This window comes from Notothenia coriiceps, unplaced genomic scaffold, assembly GCF_000735185.1.
Source record: "Notothenia coriiceps isolate Sejong01 unplaced genomic scaffold, NC01 NC01_scaffold00034230, whole genome shotgun sequence".
Classification (NCBI taxonomy): Eukaryota; Metazoa; Chordata; class Actinopteri; order Perciformes; family Nototheniidae; genus Notothenia; species Notothenia coriiceps.
The window spans coordinates 6,614-23,603 of NW_011366931.1; the positions used below are offsets into that span (position 1 = coordinate 6,614).

The 16,990-nt window shown below is 45.1% G+C and overlaps 1 protein-coding gene across 1 annotated transcript in view; it reads left to right on the forward strand.

The window, feature by feature from the left end:
* rev3l (REV3 like, DNA directed polymerase zeta catalytic subunit) overlaps nt 1-16,990 on the forward strand; it is a 29,322-nt gene that overhangs the window by 6,313 nt on the left and 6,019 nt on the right. Inside the window, exons 4-15 of the mRNA XM_010790446.1 lie at nt 3,844-7,687; nt 8,423-9,219; nt 9,386-9,471; nt 9,679-9,804; nt 12,003-12,195; nt 12,293-12,404; nt 12,490-12,605; nt 12,722-12,840; nt 13,554-13,672; nt 13,765-13,906; nt 14,037-14,281; nt 15,772-15,928. Coding sequence (XP_010788748.1) covers nt 3,844-7,687; nt 8,423-9,219; nt 9,386-9,471; nt 9,679-9,804; nt 12,003-12,195; nt 12,293-12,404; nt 12,490-12,605; nt 12,722-12,840; nt 13,554-13,672; nt 13,765-13,906; nt 14,037-14,281; nt 15,772-15,928 — 6,056 coding nt within the window. The remainder of the gene's footprint in view (nt 1-3,843; nt 7,688-8,422; nt 9,220-9,385; nt 9,472-9,678; nt 9,805-12,002; nt 12,196-12,292; nt 12,405-12,489; nt 12,606-12,721; nt 12,841-13,553; nt 13,673-13,764; nt 13,907-14,036; nt 14,282-15,771; nt 15,929-16,990) is intronic.

Sequence of the window (16,990 nt, forward strand, 5' to 3'; positions counted from 1 at the left end):
TGTCATGTGATATCATTGCGTCAAACAATCCGCCTCGGCACGTCAGTAGAAGTTACCACTTGGTGTTTTGGTTGTAGTCGGTACGACAATAGTGAGTCTCGAGTGTCGGAGGAGTATAGACAAGTCTTTTTGATCCTGTTTTGTTCTTGAAGCCGTGGACGACAGATACCGCTTATGCAGCGACCAAATGAAATACAGACATATCCGGCAACAAACCCTCACACCTGCCAGCCTCAGTCATATGACGCAATCGAATCCCGGCTAGAGTAAGTCTTTTGTCGTTTTTTCCACAAAGCCCGGACGGCAGACAGAACGTCTGAACAAGTTTCGTAATTAAGTACCAAAATGATTGGCATAGTCATACAACAAATGAAGCCGGTAGTAAGAACTTTACACATACTGTTAATTTAGTTTCGCAGTTTTTTACAAGATAAAACAACAGTCAACATCGGAGGAACGGTCGCTAAGAAGTGAATCAAATCGTATGAGTCCCGGGCCAACAACGGGCGCTTTCTTGGACCTAAACCTCTCGGTTTTTTTTGACACTTTGTCTTGGGCAATCGACCTTGATGCAGACCCACCTTTGCGTGTTTTTTTGCCCGCCGGAAACCGTGCGGGGTGCGGAATTTGGCAACGACGACACCTTTACGGCGGTATTCATACTGTCAAGTGGAATCAGATAAAGTCGCAGATTGTAATTCGGTCTGTTACCATGTTGGAGATGCGATGAAGTATGAAATACAATTTCCGGTAGTATATGGACGACAAGTTATCTATCTATCTAAGTTTCTAAACGATTACGATGTATATGTGTCACATCAAGAATAACAGCATATACCGAAGCCGGGATTCCCGATGAGCGATAACCCATTAGGGGGACGGGCGGGGTGGCGGGGGCGTCGTGAATTTGTAACATCAGGGCCCGGTGGGCGTTCCCACCGGGGGTGGGAGCCCGGGAAGGCATATTTATCCTTCCTCCGGGCTGTTCAGACCCGGGGAGGGAGAAAAGAAGTCCGTGTGGCAATGACTTTCGTGTTCTCTGTGAAGGGGGGGGATAACGTCCCTCATTTGTACTCGATTGTTACACACTCCTCTAACGAGGGAGTACACGCGAAGACGCCAATATACCAATACTGGTCGTGTGGTCATACGCTTGGGACGACCCAGGGGGGGGGGGGGGGGGACCTCGTACGCATGCGCGAGATTTGGTCGTCCATCGTACGGTTGTTTGACACGGGCAGCCGGGAGCCCGCAGTCCTTCGCCTCTTGCCCGCGAGAAACGAACGCGCCGGCTCCTCCGCTACCGGGCAGGTCCGAATCTCGGGCGCTGCCCCCGGAACGACGAGGGACCACTTGGTACCTCCCCCTCCGCCCCGGTCCTCAACACCCGTGGGACGGGGCGGAGGGAGGTGCCAAGTGAAAAGCCAAGAGGGGAGGGAGGAGACCCTCGGGTCCCACGGGTCGGGCTTGTACGAAAGGGGAGAGGCAAGGTGGTGTCGCGTGCGCGCATATCCGACCGTAGGATCCCCTTGTCGGGCCTCTAGTATGCGTTCCTGACGTCTCTCAGAGGGCTAAGGGGAACTAAACTGTAATGGAAACGCAGCATAAAGTGAGCCTGGCCTACCAAGGCGTAATTATACCGTACTAAGCGGTGCGAGGCCCTGCAGTGGAAATGCGCCATAAGGATTTGCAGTCTAATAAGAACCACTTTTTTTGGGCTATATTCTCAGACAATATTATTTATAACTCTTATATATGTCTTTAAAAGTCTGTGTGGTTGACCCTGTTGTTATGGATGTCATCATGTTTAATTAATAAACCTGTGTGTCTGCATTGATTGGTGTTTGTTGGTAGTTGAGATGCAAAATATTATTCAATACTCAGTATTGTTAGAAACAAATTAAATATGCAATATATGTATATGGATAAGATAGATTTCATTAAAAAATATATTGACCAGTGATGACCATACAATCATCTTTATGTATTATTGCAGTTGGGGATTATGTAATGTTCACTTAATGAACTAAGAAACAACTTGGGTTGGAAAGAATGTTTTGTTGTTGGTTTGATGAGTAATGGTGTCCGACAACTGAGGCTGAGATCAGCACCGCTGCAAACTGAGCAACATCTCCAGTGTTAATCGATTGGTTTGATTTGTTAGTGACATGATTGAATCTTTATTTTATTGCCACTTTCAAAGTATGGTTTATAAAGTTCACTTCACACTATGAGATGCATACCCACTAGGGTTGTCAAGTTAACGCGTTAATAGCGCGTTAACGCAAAAAGAAATTAACGCCACTAATTATTTTAACGCGATTAACGCATGTGCATTTTTTGTCCTCGGCCGCCCCGTAGTTTCAGAGCGCATCGAGTTTAAAATACATTCTATACAATCCAAGCACACTGCTGATGCCGACAGCCCCGCTCCTGCCGCCCGCTTGCAGCAGACCACACTTGAAAGAGTGCGGAGGAGACGCCTGGACACGTCTACGAGCAGTAAACTTTCAACAAAGATCGCGATATGGGTGGCGACAGCTTGCAGGCCAATTAACATTGTGGAGGACGAGGGGCTGCGTGATATAATTTGGGTCGACTGCACTTATGAATTGCCTTCCAGAGCCACCACTGTGTCGAAAATACATAACTTATATGAAGTCCAAAAAGCGAAAGTAGAAGATTTAAGAAAGACTCACCGGAGACTATTGGACTTCACTCAGTAATGACGGTTACATCGGGGTCACAGCGCATTATTTTGACCCACAGTGGGAACTTCAGTCTCATGCTTTGACAGTTATGAAAACAGAGGAGCGGCATTTCGCCGACAACTGCGCCGACACACACACACACACACACACTTATTATTGTATTGTATGCGAGAGGTTCCAGGTTGAATTGAGGCAAATATTTGTAATGTTCAGAGGTTGTTGTGTTTAATATTCATGAGCATATTTGTCATTGTTCAAATGATAATGAACAAACATTTTCATAAAGCATATCTGTCCACTCATATGTTGATAAGAGTATTAAAAACGTGAAAAATATCCCTCTAAGGAACATTTAGAACAGATAAAAAATGTGCGATTAATCGCGATTAACTANGAATATATTATTCACAGTTTAATAATAATTAAAAAAAATATATATATATGTTATGTTTTGTGATAATGTGTTCTGCTGTACCGAAAACGTACCAAACCGTGACCTAAAAACCGAGCTACGTACCGTACGTACGTATGTTTGTGAACCGTTACACCCCTATTTGACAGTTATGAAAACAGAGGAGCGGCATTTCGCCGACAACCAGGCCGACACACACACACACACACAGTATTATTGTATTGTATGAGAGAGGTTCCAGGTTGAATTGAGGCGAATATTTGTAATGTTCAGAGGTTGTTGTGTTTAATATTCATGAGAATATTTGTCATTGTTGAATTAATAATGAACAAACATTTGCAGAAAGCATATTTGTCCACTCATATGTTGATAAGAGTATTAAAAACTTGAAAAATATCCCTCTAAGGAACATTTAGAACAGATAAAAAATGTGCGATTAATTTGCGATTAATCGCGATTAACTATGGACAATCATGCGATTAATCGGGATTACATATTTTAATCGACTGACAGCCCTAATACCCACACATTACAGACAGTGAGTAGGTCTTAGAAGAGAGAAGACAGAACTCCTTTGTCACTTTCATACTCAAGAGCTACTTTTAGTTCTAAATATTTTGTGAATTACTCTTTAACCAAGAACAAAGATGTGTTAATGTAATGACTGACACGCAGCTACTGGTGACTCTTGATCAAGCGTCTCTCCTATTGTGTCCATAGATTCCTCTCTAACGGACAGCGGCTCCAGGACTCAATCTTCTCATATCGTCACAGAGAATATGCTGGGGAAAAGGAATCCCTTCTCTGGGGATAAGGGTTGCCTGGAGCCACCTTCTTCAGCTAAGATCCTTCTTGAGTGCAAGCGCCCCGAGCACAGACCAATTCTTGTGCTAGACACAGAGCAACCACTTGATAAGCACTTTCAATCAAAAAGCACCCAGGACAGCATCAGTGAATGTTCAACAGGATTGAAGTTTAATAAAGAAATACCCTACATCCTGCCAGTCAAACATCCCATCCCCTGCAAGTTACCCAATAACCCTGAGGTGTCTCCCATCTTCCTAGACAAGCAGGACATACTACCACTATACACCTATGACAAGAAAACCTCCTTAGCTTTGGATAAGGCGGACCTAGAAAGTTTCCCGTATGGTAACGGAAAGGTCACCAAAAATGGGAAGATGTATGGCAGCATAAAGAATGTAGAAACAAACTGCCTGTCTATTCTTCAGAACCACAGGACCTTCTCTCTCTGTTACTCAGAGCTGAGAAACTGCTCAAATAAGACAGAGCTAGAACTGAGCCAGAAGGACGGTAAAAGCCCAGTCCTGAGGAACATCTCTTCAACCCCTTTACCTTTGGTAGAAGAGGAGTTTCTTGGCCCTCAGGGGGAAGAAATGTGCCAGGACAGTGAGGAAGGAGATGTTGGTGAACTCAAAATCAGGTACGAGGACTATCAAGAAAATAAGACTGAGAGGACTATAGTAGCCCAGCAGGAAGCTCACTACAAGTTCTTCCCCAGTGTCATCCTCTCCAACTGCCTCAGTAGGAAAAAAGCTGGGAGCAAAAAGATGGCCGATCCCTGTAGCAAGCTTGAACAGGTCGAGCCTCGCAGATCTAAGCTTAAAGTGTATAAGAAAAGGTTAGGAATGGCAGCACAGAGAAATATATTAAACATAGTTGAAGCCTCTGAAAACACTTCCTCTGACAGCGAGGTTAGCACTGCCCTCACCCCAACCACACCTGCTTGTCCGGTGACATCGGACACAGAGATGCCAGTTTTGGAGGATAAGTCAATACAAAAGCCTGAGCCAATTAAAGATGGGCTAGTCACAAAGTTGGAGCCAATCACAAGGGAGGAGCCAGAAAGTGAGGAGAGATCAGTAAATGAACAATCGCAACCATTTTCAGAATCCCATGCCACCACTGTTTCCAGTGTTTCTGAAGAAGCTAAAAACTCAGAAGACAACAGGTTCAGCTCATTGCACAATTTATCAGCGATGGTCACCTGTACTAAATCTTCAGCACTGCCTGGTAGTAAATACACCCTAAGGACCAAGCGGAAGATGATCTTTGACGGCGAAGATGGAGAATATTCCGGTGCCCCTCGTTCAAAAAATCCAGCCTCCGTCAAAGAACGGATCAAGGACGATGTCCCTGATGGGCAAGAGGTAAGACACCAGAAACGACCTAAGAAGGAACCCCCTATCATCATCAAGTACATTATTATCAACAGGTTCAAAGGACTGAAAAACATGCTGGTGAAGATGTCCAAAGTGAAGGCAGAGGAGCAGTTGGTTTTGCTTACGCCAGACAAGCTGGAGCAGTACAATAAACTAGCCCCTCTTAAGGATTTCTGGCCCAAGGTGCCAGAATCCACTGCCATCAAGTTTCCTGTCACTGAGCAAAAGGCCAAAAAACTACCCAAAAGAAAAGCAAAGGGCAACTCCACAAACAAGAAATCAGTCTGCAACTCCTCCAAACCTTTGGTCAAACAGGGTGAAAGGGTCAAAAGGACTAAAGGCTGTAAGAGAGGTCCAATTCTAACCTCTCTACCGCCGCCTCAGCCATGTTACTCTGAACTAGTAGATGACCAGGAAATGAAGTATAATGACGTCATGGTAGAGTTAGGGTACCTATCTGATAGATCCCCAAGCCCTACAAATGTTACACCCCCTCGTTGTTGGTCCCCTAGCGACCCTCTTATGGACAATAGGAGTTCTGAACATCTGATAAACCCACTCATTGACCCATGTCTTAGTTTGGCTTTTCCCAAGCTACACACAGTATCTTCAACCAAAGGAGCACAACAAAAGTTTCAAACTGGCAAACCTAAGAAATCCGTGCACACTAAAAGCAAAGTAAGCAAGTTTGCAACCAAGCCTCAGGAGGAACCCAAAAAGTCAAGACAAAGGAGTACTGCTGCTCCAAAGCAGAGGAAGCAAACTAAAGACACAGCTGAAGGCACCTTTGACAGTTCTACAAACACCACAAGACCTACAAAGTCTCGCAAAAAGAAGATGGAGGAACCCAAAAGCCATGACTCAAGTAAAGACAGCTCCCATGTGCTTTTTCCAAAAGATGAGCTACCTCCTTCTGAGAGTTCATCTCAAGAAGTCCCTTCCTTTCAGCAGCCAGTAAGCACAGATGGCAACATTCAGGGCACGTCTCACCCAACATCAATAACAGACTTTAACTCTGCAGGCCAGTCTATAGAACCAAAGGTTGAAGACTGCGAGACTTCCATCATGGAGATCAACCAAAGCATTTCAGCCCCAGCTCAGCAGAAGCAGCAAGGCTGCCAGACCACTGTGGTAAAGGCAGAGGCTTCACAGGAGAGCATGGCTCCTCCACCTCCTCTGGCTGGGAGTCCTTTACTAGAAGACAGTAAAGACTCCCAGCTATCGCCAGCTACCCCCCACTCAAGCCCTAAGAATGGCACGATCCCCCCTCTTTCTGAGACACCCTCTGGCTTGGCTGTCCTCAAGCAGCTTCTCCAGAGAAGGAAGCAGGGGCAGGCTCTTCCCATTCAGGTGGTTGGTGCAGACAGTGACCCCACTGCCATGGCTCAGGCTACAGCACTTCTAGATCCCTCAGCTAAACCAGCTAAATCCAGGAAAGCTCCCACCACAACTCCACGGAAACCCAGGGCCCCAAAATCTACCACTCCCAAGGATAAGAAACCCAGAATCAGGAAAGGCAAGGCAAGCAGCACACAGCCAAATCTCTCAACGAAGCTGGATGGCAACATGTCAGATGATTGCCCCCTCTTCCTGTCAGACCCAGGCATGGACAGATGCAATTTCATAGAGGACAGTTTGTCACCAGAGCTCCCACAAAAATATACCTTTGATATAAATGCCATTGATCAGACGGAGTTCTCCAGCCCATACAGCGGCAGTCAGTTTGTGCTGACTGATAAACATTTACCAGTTACGTTCCTGAGTGATGTCAGCCAGGAAGCAGTGTCTACTCAAGGACTGGGATTTGAGAAGAAACCTGATAGACTGTTTGCATCTGGGGACGAGCTTCAAAAGGGTTCCGAATGGCACGAAGCAAGGCCCGTCACCCCTGACCTCTTTGATAAAACTGAGAACAGGGAGTCTGTATCAAATCACCTCACATTCCTCGACTCTGAGAAACATAAGAGCAGGGAGTGGGACTTGTATTTAGGTAAAGCCAATACGCTCAGCCCCTTTCAAGACTTTCACTGTGAAAGAAAAGAACTGCTGTTCTCTGTCTTCGACCCTGTCATACCTCTGCCTCTAAGCTCTGCCTCATTCGTTGATCATGAGGGCTCTCCAACCGGGGAGCTTTTGGAGGGCAGTGATGGCCTGCCGTCCACCACCCCCAGCAGCTCTCCGAGCTCCATCAGCTCTGTATCCCAGGGCAGGGCGGGCCAGCTGCTGCGGGGAGCAGGAGGGGGAGCACACATTCTAAAGCCCCTCATGTCCCCTCCAAACCGGGAGGAGATCGTCAGCACTCTGCTGAACCTGGAGATGTCGGAGGCCACCTTCCAGGAGCCCTTCTGCAGCGACCCCTCGGATGCGCCAGGGAAACCAATGTAAGACTATATGTACCAAAGGCCACATGATGAAGTAATAATTACTTTAAGGTATCTTGCATAGGCCTTTGAATGAACATTGTGGACTAAATGTATCTACATTAAATTGTATCTGGAAGGCTTTTAATATAGAAAAATTTATTCTGAGTGTTACACCAGCATCATAGTTTCTGCAGATTTTAGCATATCAAAGATATTGTTTCATATCTTTTGGCAGATGAGTAAATTATTACTGAAAGGTACCCTGTGGAGTTTTTGACCACTATTAATGTAACAAGTACATTTTGTAGTAGTTGTAGTATTGTGACAAGTACATTTTGCTTAAATTGTGCACATGTAAACCTGCAAGCATGCATATACAGTTGGTGCCCAAAGAGAAACTGCAAGATAGTCAACATGGTTGTAAACAATCAAGGTTTAAAAACAATATGAAAAGTAGCTTTGTACATTTTGAGAGAACAGAACTTGCAGTATGACAATGCTAAAGATCTTAAAGGAAGTTTTAAGTAACCAAAATTAGGTTGTCCCTTTTTAAAAATACAAAAAAAAATCAAAATGTCAATCAGTGGCTGCCACAAAATCCTACAGTATATCTGTCTGGCACTAATAATTATTATCTACAGGGCATTATTTAATATCAATCCGTTTGGCATAGTTCTCCACTTCTGAAGTTGTAATTAATTGCAGTTAATGAAATGAAAGTTAATTAATCACATTCCCCTGTCTCCTCTTTAGGGAGATCGGCGGCCGCAAGCTAACGGTGCGCACTAGGCTGGCTAAGGAGCTAGCAGAGTTCTGTGGAGATTTTTCTTTGGAGGGCCTCCATTTCTGGAAGACAGTCTTCTCAGCTATGGCGCACCCCCACATCAATGTCACTTCATCTCCCCATGCCCAGGGATCTGAGGCCTCAGACACGAGTAAAGAGCAGGCCAAGTATGACCTGTCCTCCGGCAGCAACAAAAAGGTCATCCTCCTGCCCTGCAGAAACCCACCAAGCAGAGAGCGTGTGCAACTGTGGCTGGAAGCCAGAAAACAGTATGAGAGTTTACAAATAGGGCTGCTGAAGAATGGGAGGACTGGGCTGGGTGTGGAGGGAAACCCAGCTACCAGCTGTCCAGCAGAGAAGGTCAGGACTCCAAGGAGAAAGAACTGCAACCTGTCCTTAATCATAGCACCCATGAAAAATAAAGGCATTCACTGTGAATCATCAGAGTTAAGACTAGTTTCACATGAAGTGGATATTGATCAGGAGGTCAGCCAAAACAATGCTGACGATGATGATAAAAGCACGTGTCTAGAATCCCCAGAGCTGCATCCCTGGCAGCAGTCCGCTCAGCCCAGCCCCTTAGGGCCACACCAGCTCAGTGAAGACTGTCTCGAAGCACTGTCACCAAGGCTCTGTAACTCCATGGAGAATCTCAGTAACAGCGAAGAGGGGAGTACCCACCTCCTTCACAGCACCCCCTTTTTAAGACGGAGGCGGAGAAGCAAGGAGGACCTGAAGCCAATTTGCAGCACGCCCAAATCTGAGGGTAAGAAAACTGCTGTTTCACCCTAATGTAATGTGTGCTAGTGTGCCAATAATGTGTTATAGCTTTCTAATGTTTTCATCGATATGGAATGTAGGCAGATCAGCTGCATGCAGTTCTGTTTTATGAATTGTCCATTTCTGCTCTTACTGTTGTATTCCTGCTGCAGAGGACCCCGTTTCTCAGAGACTCCAGCAGCGAAGGAGAAGTCAAGCGGACTCTCTGAAAAGAGTGCTTCTGACCACACAGATGAAGGTCAGACCAAACATTTGAAGTTCTTTAGACCTCACCTCATCTAATACCACAGTAGGGAAGCAACTTGAACATCTTTAACAGCAGTGTAGATCTGTACCTGCGGCCCACAGTATTCCTCCAGCTTGTTGCCCTGAATAAAGTGTGTCCCCGTTCCACTTCAGAAGTTTGACTTACTGTGATTTATCATGCATTCCTTGTCTTCCACAGAATCAGTTTGCTGCTTTGAATGTGCCAAAGAAAGATTCCTCTCAGATTGAAGGACCCAGCATAGCCAACTCGTACGGCTTCAAAATCAGCATGCAGAACCTCCAGGAGGCCAAAGCTCTGCACGAGGTGAGTGGCCTTTGCTAGTCAGGGCTGCGGTTAGAAAGCATATTTTAGATTGGTCTTATTCTGAAGAATTCTTCAGTGAACTGTTCAATGTAATGAGTTTTGTATAGTTTTTAGTGGCAACAAACATGTGTTAATCATCCACATTATTTAATGTGCAGTTCTGCCTTAGCTGTGAGAGCTCGCTGTGGAATGAAATCTGTTGGTTGTCAAAGTAACAATTTGTGGCCAGTGAATTTCCCAGTTGAACTGAAATGATAAAGAGCTCTATCATGGCTGAATGATTTTCAACGTAAACTATGTCATTGGGATTGTTTTGATTATATTGGGACCGCAATAGGAGGAATGCTCATTTTTGCATCAATGTTCAAAATGTAATGGAAATTAGATTCAAAAGATCACTAAGTGATTAGTTTGTGAGGATCTGTACCAAACAAAGAGGGAGAGAACCGCTATGCTTAAACATGTTTTTCATGCTCAGGTCAGTTTTGAGGTTTTGGGCTATTTTGGCCCACTGGAACATCAGTAATTCCAATCTATGGGCTGATACGAATATATTTCCTGTTAAACTGTTAAAACCTTTGACTCTACTGTCAACCAAAAGAATAAGAATTGGGAACCTGGCTTTATCAATGTTCACATTTCTGTTATGAGAATGTATGCAAATGAGCACAAGTAAACCACAGCCATGTTTTCTTTTAAACGGAAAATCCCAACATGACTTTTTGTTAACATTTATTGTGAAGTTGAAGAGCTGTGTTGAACTACGGGAGCTGTAGCTGTGTTTCCATGGAGTCTGCACAGCCATTAGGGTTGTCTCTAAAATCTGTCTCTTAGAAATACAGCAACATCCAGGAATATACAGAAACTGTTACAGGCTACATCACCAAATGCATTGAAGATGTGACCCACACCTGATCACCATCAGGACCAACCAGAAGCCATGGCTGACAGGGGGAGGTCCACGGGCTGCTGATGTCCCGCAACATCGCTTTCAGAGAGGGCAATCCAGCTGGTCTCAGAGCAGCCAGGGCCGACCTATCCCGTGGCATCCGGAAAGCCAAACGACAGTACACTCGGAAGATTACAGCTCACTTCCTGGTCCTAATACCCTGCCACAGGCTCCGTGTGTCTCTGCTGTCACGGAAGTGAGCTGTAATCTTCCGAGTGTACTGTCGTTTGGCTTTCCGGATGCCACGGGATAGGTCGGCCCTGGCTGCTCTGAGACCAGCTGGATTGCCCTCNTTCTTTTTTTTTAAGTAGAACAGAACAAGTTTTGATTATTTTATTGAACAATTATTTGTTTAATTGAAGAACGAAAACAGGAATGTTGAGTTAGATATTACTCATCTGTGCATGTGATGGAGGAGGTGTGGTCTAAATAGCCATGCAGTAAGCAGTGTGCTATGGCATGGATATTCAAGTGTACTTGAATGGCATCTGTTTGTTTTAGTCAAGATTATGCTAAAATATACTTTCCCCAACTATATTTAAGTTCCCTATGAAGAGCCAACCTTCAATTTTNTGAGCCAGGCTGTTGTTCCCTCGTGCTTCAAGGTATCCACCATCATACCTGTATCGAAGAAGACATCACCTTCCTGCTTCAATGACTACCGCCCCGTAGCGCTGACCTCCACCATCATGAAGTGCTTTGAGCGGCTAGTCATGAAGCAAATCAAATCCGCCCTCCCCCCATCGCTGGAACCGTTTTAGTTTGCATATTGAGCGAAGCGGTCCACTGAGGATGCCATCTCCTCTGCTCTCCACCCAGCCCTCACCCACCTGGACACTAAAAACTCTTACGTTAGGATGCTGTTCATAGACTTTAGCTCAGCATTCAACACCATCATCCCCCTGCTGGTTTGTAAACTAACAAACCTGGGCCTCAGCCCCTTTCTCTGCAACTGGCTGCTGGACTTCCTCACTGCCAGACCCCAATCTGTACGGGTCGGTAACAACACATCAGGCACTATCACACTGAGTATGGGTTCCCCCCAAGAATGTGTGCTCAGCCCCCTGCTCTTCACCCTGCTGACCCATGACTGCACACCCACCTACATCTCCAACCATTTGTCAAGTTTGCGGAGGATGACACAACCGTGGTGGGTCTCATCAGCAACAACGATGAGACCCACTACAGGAAGGAGGTGAACCAGCTGGCCATCAAAACTTTTCCTTTGTTTTTTGCACTCCTTCCTCAGGTCCAGCACCTAACACTGATGGGCATGGAGCTCCATGCAAGAACTCGGCGGGACCTTGAGCCTGACCCCGAGTTTGACCCCATATGTGCCTTATTCTACTGCCTCAGTTCGGATGCTCCTCTGCCAAATGTAGACAGCAGCCAGCTGACGGGAGCCATCGTGGTGGACAAAGACCATGAGAGCTGTGACCCAGGTAACGCTCACTTTCACAGCCCTATTCTGAATGAGGACATTTGTACAAGATGTTAAAATGTGAAGCAGGCTGATGGTGTGTTCAAATGCTTCCGCAGGTCACAGAGCGACGGCGCCCCTGCTGGTCAGGTCGGGCGTCTCTAGGCTGCAGGTGAAATACGCCACAGACGAGAAGGTGCTGTTTCAGGAGCTCATCACCGTCTTCAGGAGGTGTGTGTGTGGGTGTTAGCACAGCTCCTTCTTATATTGCTCCCTATATTTTCAATAAATAAGTGAGATGTCTCCTTTTCCTCAGGTTTGACCCCGACGTCCTGGTGGGGTACGAGGTGCAGATGCGCTCCTGGGGCTACCTCCTGCAGCGGGCCGCAGCGCTCGGTGTCAATCTGTGTCAGCAGCTGTCCCGAGTGCCAGGTAGGACCCCCCATCCTTGTGGGTGAATGGTGTCCCCTCCTCGTGGGTTATTGGTGTTTGTGTGTGGCAGTTGAGTCCTCCTCTGTAATTGGGTGTGTGTCTCTGCGTTTCCTCAGGTGACTCCAAGGAGAACCGCTTTGCTGCAGAGAGAGATGAGTATGGAGCCGACACCATGACTGAGATCAACATCATCGGACGCATCACCCTCAACCTGTGGAGGGTGATGAAGACTGAGGCAGGTGTTCTTAATCCTCTCACACACCAGGGTTTCCGCTAGGATTTTTCCTTGCCGGTCAAATGTCCGGACAGAATAAATTTTACCGGACAAACTACATATAGTAGATGGGAGGAACGGAGCCTCTCTCCCTCCCTCCCTCTCTCCCTCCCTCTCTCTCCCCCTCTCTCCCTCCCTCTCTCTCCCTCTCTCCCTCCCTATCTCTCTCTCCCTCTCTCTCTCTCTCTCCCTCCCTCTCTCTCCTGACAGCCCGTCAGTTTCTCATGCAGCTCGCTAAACAGTGGGCGGGGCTTCAGGTGATCATGCAGAGCTGCGTTTCTCCGTCAGACTCCGCAGCTGATCTGATCTCTGATCTCTCTCTCGCGTCCGGTTACACTTCACTCTTGTTTATGTCCATATCGATCAGATCCAGCTCTCCTGATCGGCCTTTATAGAGAGCACCGATCAAACTATTAAGAGTGAATATCAGCCGATAATGACCGGCGGCCAATCGATCGGAGCATCCCTAATTATTACCGGGCATTTTGACCGGCAGGATTTGAATTTACCGGTTTTTAATACGTTTTACCAGCTAAAAACCGGTAATTACCGGCTAACGGAAACCCTGACACACACATACACGTTGAGCTGCAACAACATCAGCAAAGGAATCAAAGCCTGACTGAAAGTATCTCTGAAAGATTAATGGTCGATTTTTTATTTCCGTCCTTCAGGCGGCGTTGAACAACTACACTTTTGAGAACGTGGCCTTCCATTTCCTCCACCAGCGCTTCCCCCTGTACACCTCCCGCACACTGTCCGATTGGTTCGACCACAACACACACCTCTACAGGTCTGTGCCAACAACACACAATTCACCCCAACTGTGGACATGTTTTATTGCTTGAATGTTTTCATTTCTCTATCAACATGTGTGTATGGCAGGTGGAAGGCGGTGGACCACTATGTGAGCCGGGTCCGGGGCACCATGCAGCTCCTCCAGCAGCAGGATGTCATCGGCAGAACCAGCGAGCTGGCCCGGGTGTTTGGGATTCAGTTCTTACACGTTCTGACCCGAGGATCACAGGTACAGGACCAACACAAACGTCACACTTAACCCACACTCTGTCATACCTCAACAGCTATGGATATCCACTAACATTCTGTAATAACTACAATACTAAACTATTCTATGTCCTTCTGTTTTGTTCTTTCAGTACCGTGTTGAGTCCATGATGCTCCGTGTGGCCAAGCCCTTGAACTACATCCCTGTGACCCCCAGCGTCCAGCAGCGGGCCCAGCAGAGGGCCCCTCAGTGCATCCCCCTGGTGATGGAGCCCGAGTCGCGCTTCTACAGCAACTCAGTGGTGGTGCTGGACTTCCAGTCTCTCTATCCTTCCATCGTCATAGCGTACAACTACTGCTACTCCACCTGCCTGGGCCACGTGGACAGCCTGGGAACGTAAGCGCATGACAAGCGCACACACACACACACACACACACACTTGGCTTAGGCTGCATGTCTGCCTTACCTGCCTCATTATTTTTTCATGGAGCAGACTGTGTGGTGTTCACAGCTCAGAGAGAACTTCCATTATATTTCTTTTTTTTTCACCTACCAACTGTAGTTGCGTAGCAACAGCAGGAGACATGAACATTTTCTACATCATATTTTTACTACTCCAAGGTATAAAAAAGAGCAATGCCAGACACACAGACCTTTATGATTTGTATTCTCAGTAGAAAGAGGTTTGAAGTTCAACTTCAGCACATCACATTATGCTGGATTCTTTCAATTACATTTGCAAGCATTTGTGTATGTGTGTATATATATATATATATATATATATGTATGTGTATGTATATATATGAACATATATATGAATATATATACATATATATATTAGGGCTGTCAGTTGATTAAAATATCAACATCATCGGATTGGGTACCAACATTTCGATTCCATCGGTATCGTTTAGGAATGTTAATTTCAGTTCTGCTCATCGATTCCTAAGGAAATGCATCTTGCTGCTTTTTCTACTGAAAATAATAATAATAATAATGCATTACATTTTTTATTAGAGTGCTTTTACAGGTGCTCAAAGCACTTTACAATTACATATTACACATATTAGACAAGTAAATGTCATTACTGTGGACATTACCCACAGGAGTAAATACGGGTAAAGCCCAAGGACACTACGGCCTGACGCAGTGGCGGCCGAGGCGGGTACTATTAGTATAAAATACTATTTATTTACTTTTACAAACAGTGCGCAGCTGTTGCAGATGTATTGCAGGACATGTGTTGGACACAGACTGTGTGGTTGGACTCTGTCCCACAGGCAGGTTGCAGTGTAACATCAGAGGAGACTGGGGAACCGTGAATTCTCAAATCGCACCACTTAACTAACTTGTGAATGCAAGAACAATGCAGAATATATAATTGTATTCAATAACAGCAACCAAACAAAAAAGTATGGAGTGATTTGTAAATATGAATACTGATTTGACTAAATGTTTTCATAAATACATTTTGTCCCAGTGAAATTGGTGTGGGACTTATTTTTACCCTCTCAAAGACACTAAATCAAGAACTGAAAAGAACCGGAATCGAGAAGCAGAACCGGAATCGTTCAAATCTAGACGATACCCAACCCTTTATATGACCCAGAGGAAAAGAGAAGATTTTGACCAGCACTATGTGCAGGTCTTTGCAGTGTCACAGGAGTGTCTCATGCATTTCTTTATGACAACACCACACATGTATTTCTTTTATATCTCCCCAAAATACAAGTAGATACTAGTATTTTATACTTGTGATCATTATGAATAATGAATCACAGCATATTTATTGAGATTAACGCGATTACATTTTCCAAAAGATTGACAGCCCAAATATGTGTATATATTCCCTCTGTTCCTCTGACACCTGTGTGCTTCTGTTTCAGGCCCGATGAGTTCAGGTTTGGCTGCACCTCCCTGCGAGTTCCCCCTGACCTCCTCTACCAGCTGCGCAATGACATCACCGTCTCCCCCAACGGCATCGTCTTCATCAAGGTACCCGCCCCCCTCAACGTTGTTCTGGAAATGCACTTAAGCTGCTGCTGAGGCCAATTCATTTTCTATAAACTGCACACTAACTGTACATGCATGTATTCTAAATGAATCTTTATACTACACTGCACAGGAACTCAGTTTACTTGATATACTCACAAATGAAACAATGCAATACTAATGTTGAATGTCAAACTGACTTTGGAGTGTTGCTGCTAAATTTGAAGAATAATGTAATTCAGTTCATTTTCAACTTTGAACCAACTGCATATCAAAACCTGCCTGAACAAAGGTCTGAGGTCAGGACACAGTTGGGTCTGTTCAGCTGCAAGGGGTATCCTCGTTGGTTCATACAGCCAACATATACATTTATTTAGTTGTGTGTCCACCCTATTTATATCAACAACTGTAGACTAAATATTAACACCACTCAATGTGTTGGCACCATAAATATACAACCTCCATAATGACTATAGAGAGCAGGCACATGCACAGATAGACCTCAAGGGTGGTTTGGGCACCTGCCCTTTTGCCCTCGTTTTTTAATTTAATAATCAGTGTGTGCAGGCATTGTCTAACATAAAGCAACAAAAAAAACTATAGCTAATACATATTAATAATTATAATAATAACTTACATTTATATAGCGCCTTTCAGGGGACCCAAGGTCGCTTTACAGAAGAAACAGGAGTAAAACAAAAACAACAGTCAGACAGACAAAACTACAAATAAATTAGGAGCCAAAGCTTATGTTTTGCTTTAATAATGTTGTGCCTAATTATGACATGATATGTGAATGACTTTTAACACATTTTTTGGCACATAGTAATTAGGGGTGCACCGAAGGGGAAATTCTTGGCCGAAACCGATACCGAAAATAGGAAACAGTTGGCCGAAAACCGAATGCCGAAAGGCCGAAAATGATTCCCGTAATTTTATAATATATATACCCTATATAGTACGTATATAGTTATATACTATATATACGTATATAGTGATACTCTACTAATATACGCCCACCGTATATATATAAATAGTACGTACTAACATGTGAATACATTTTACCCAATGTTGTCTCAGCTGCCTGGATTATGGAAAAAATACATCGATATG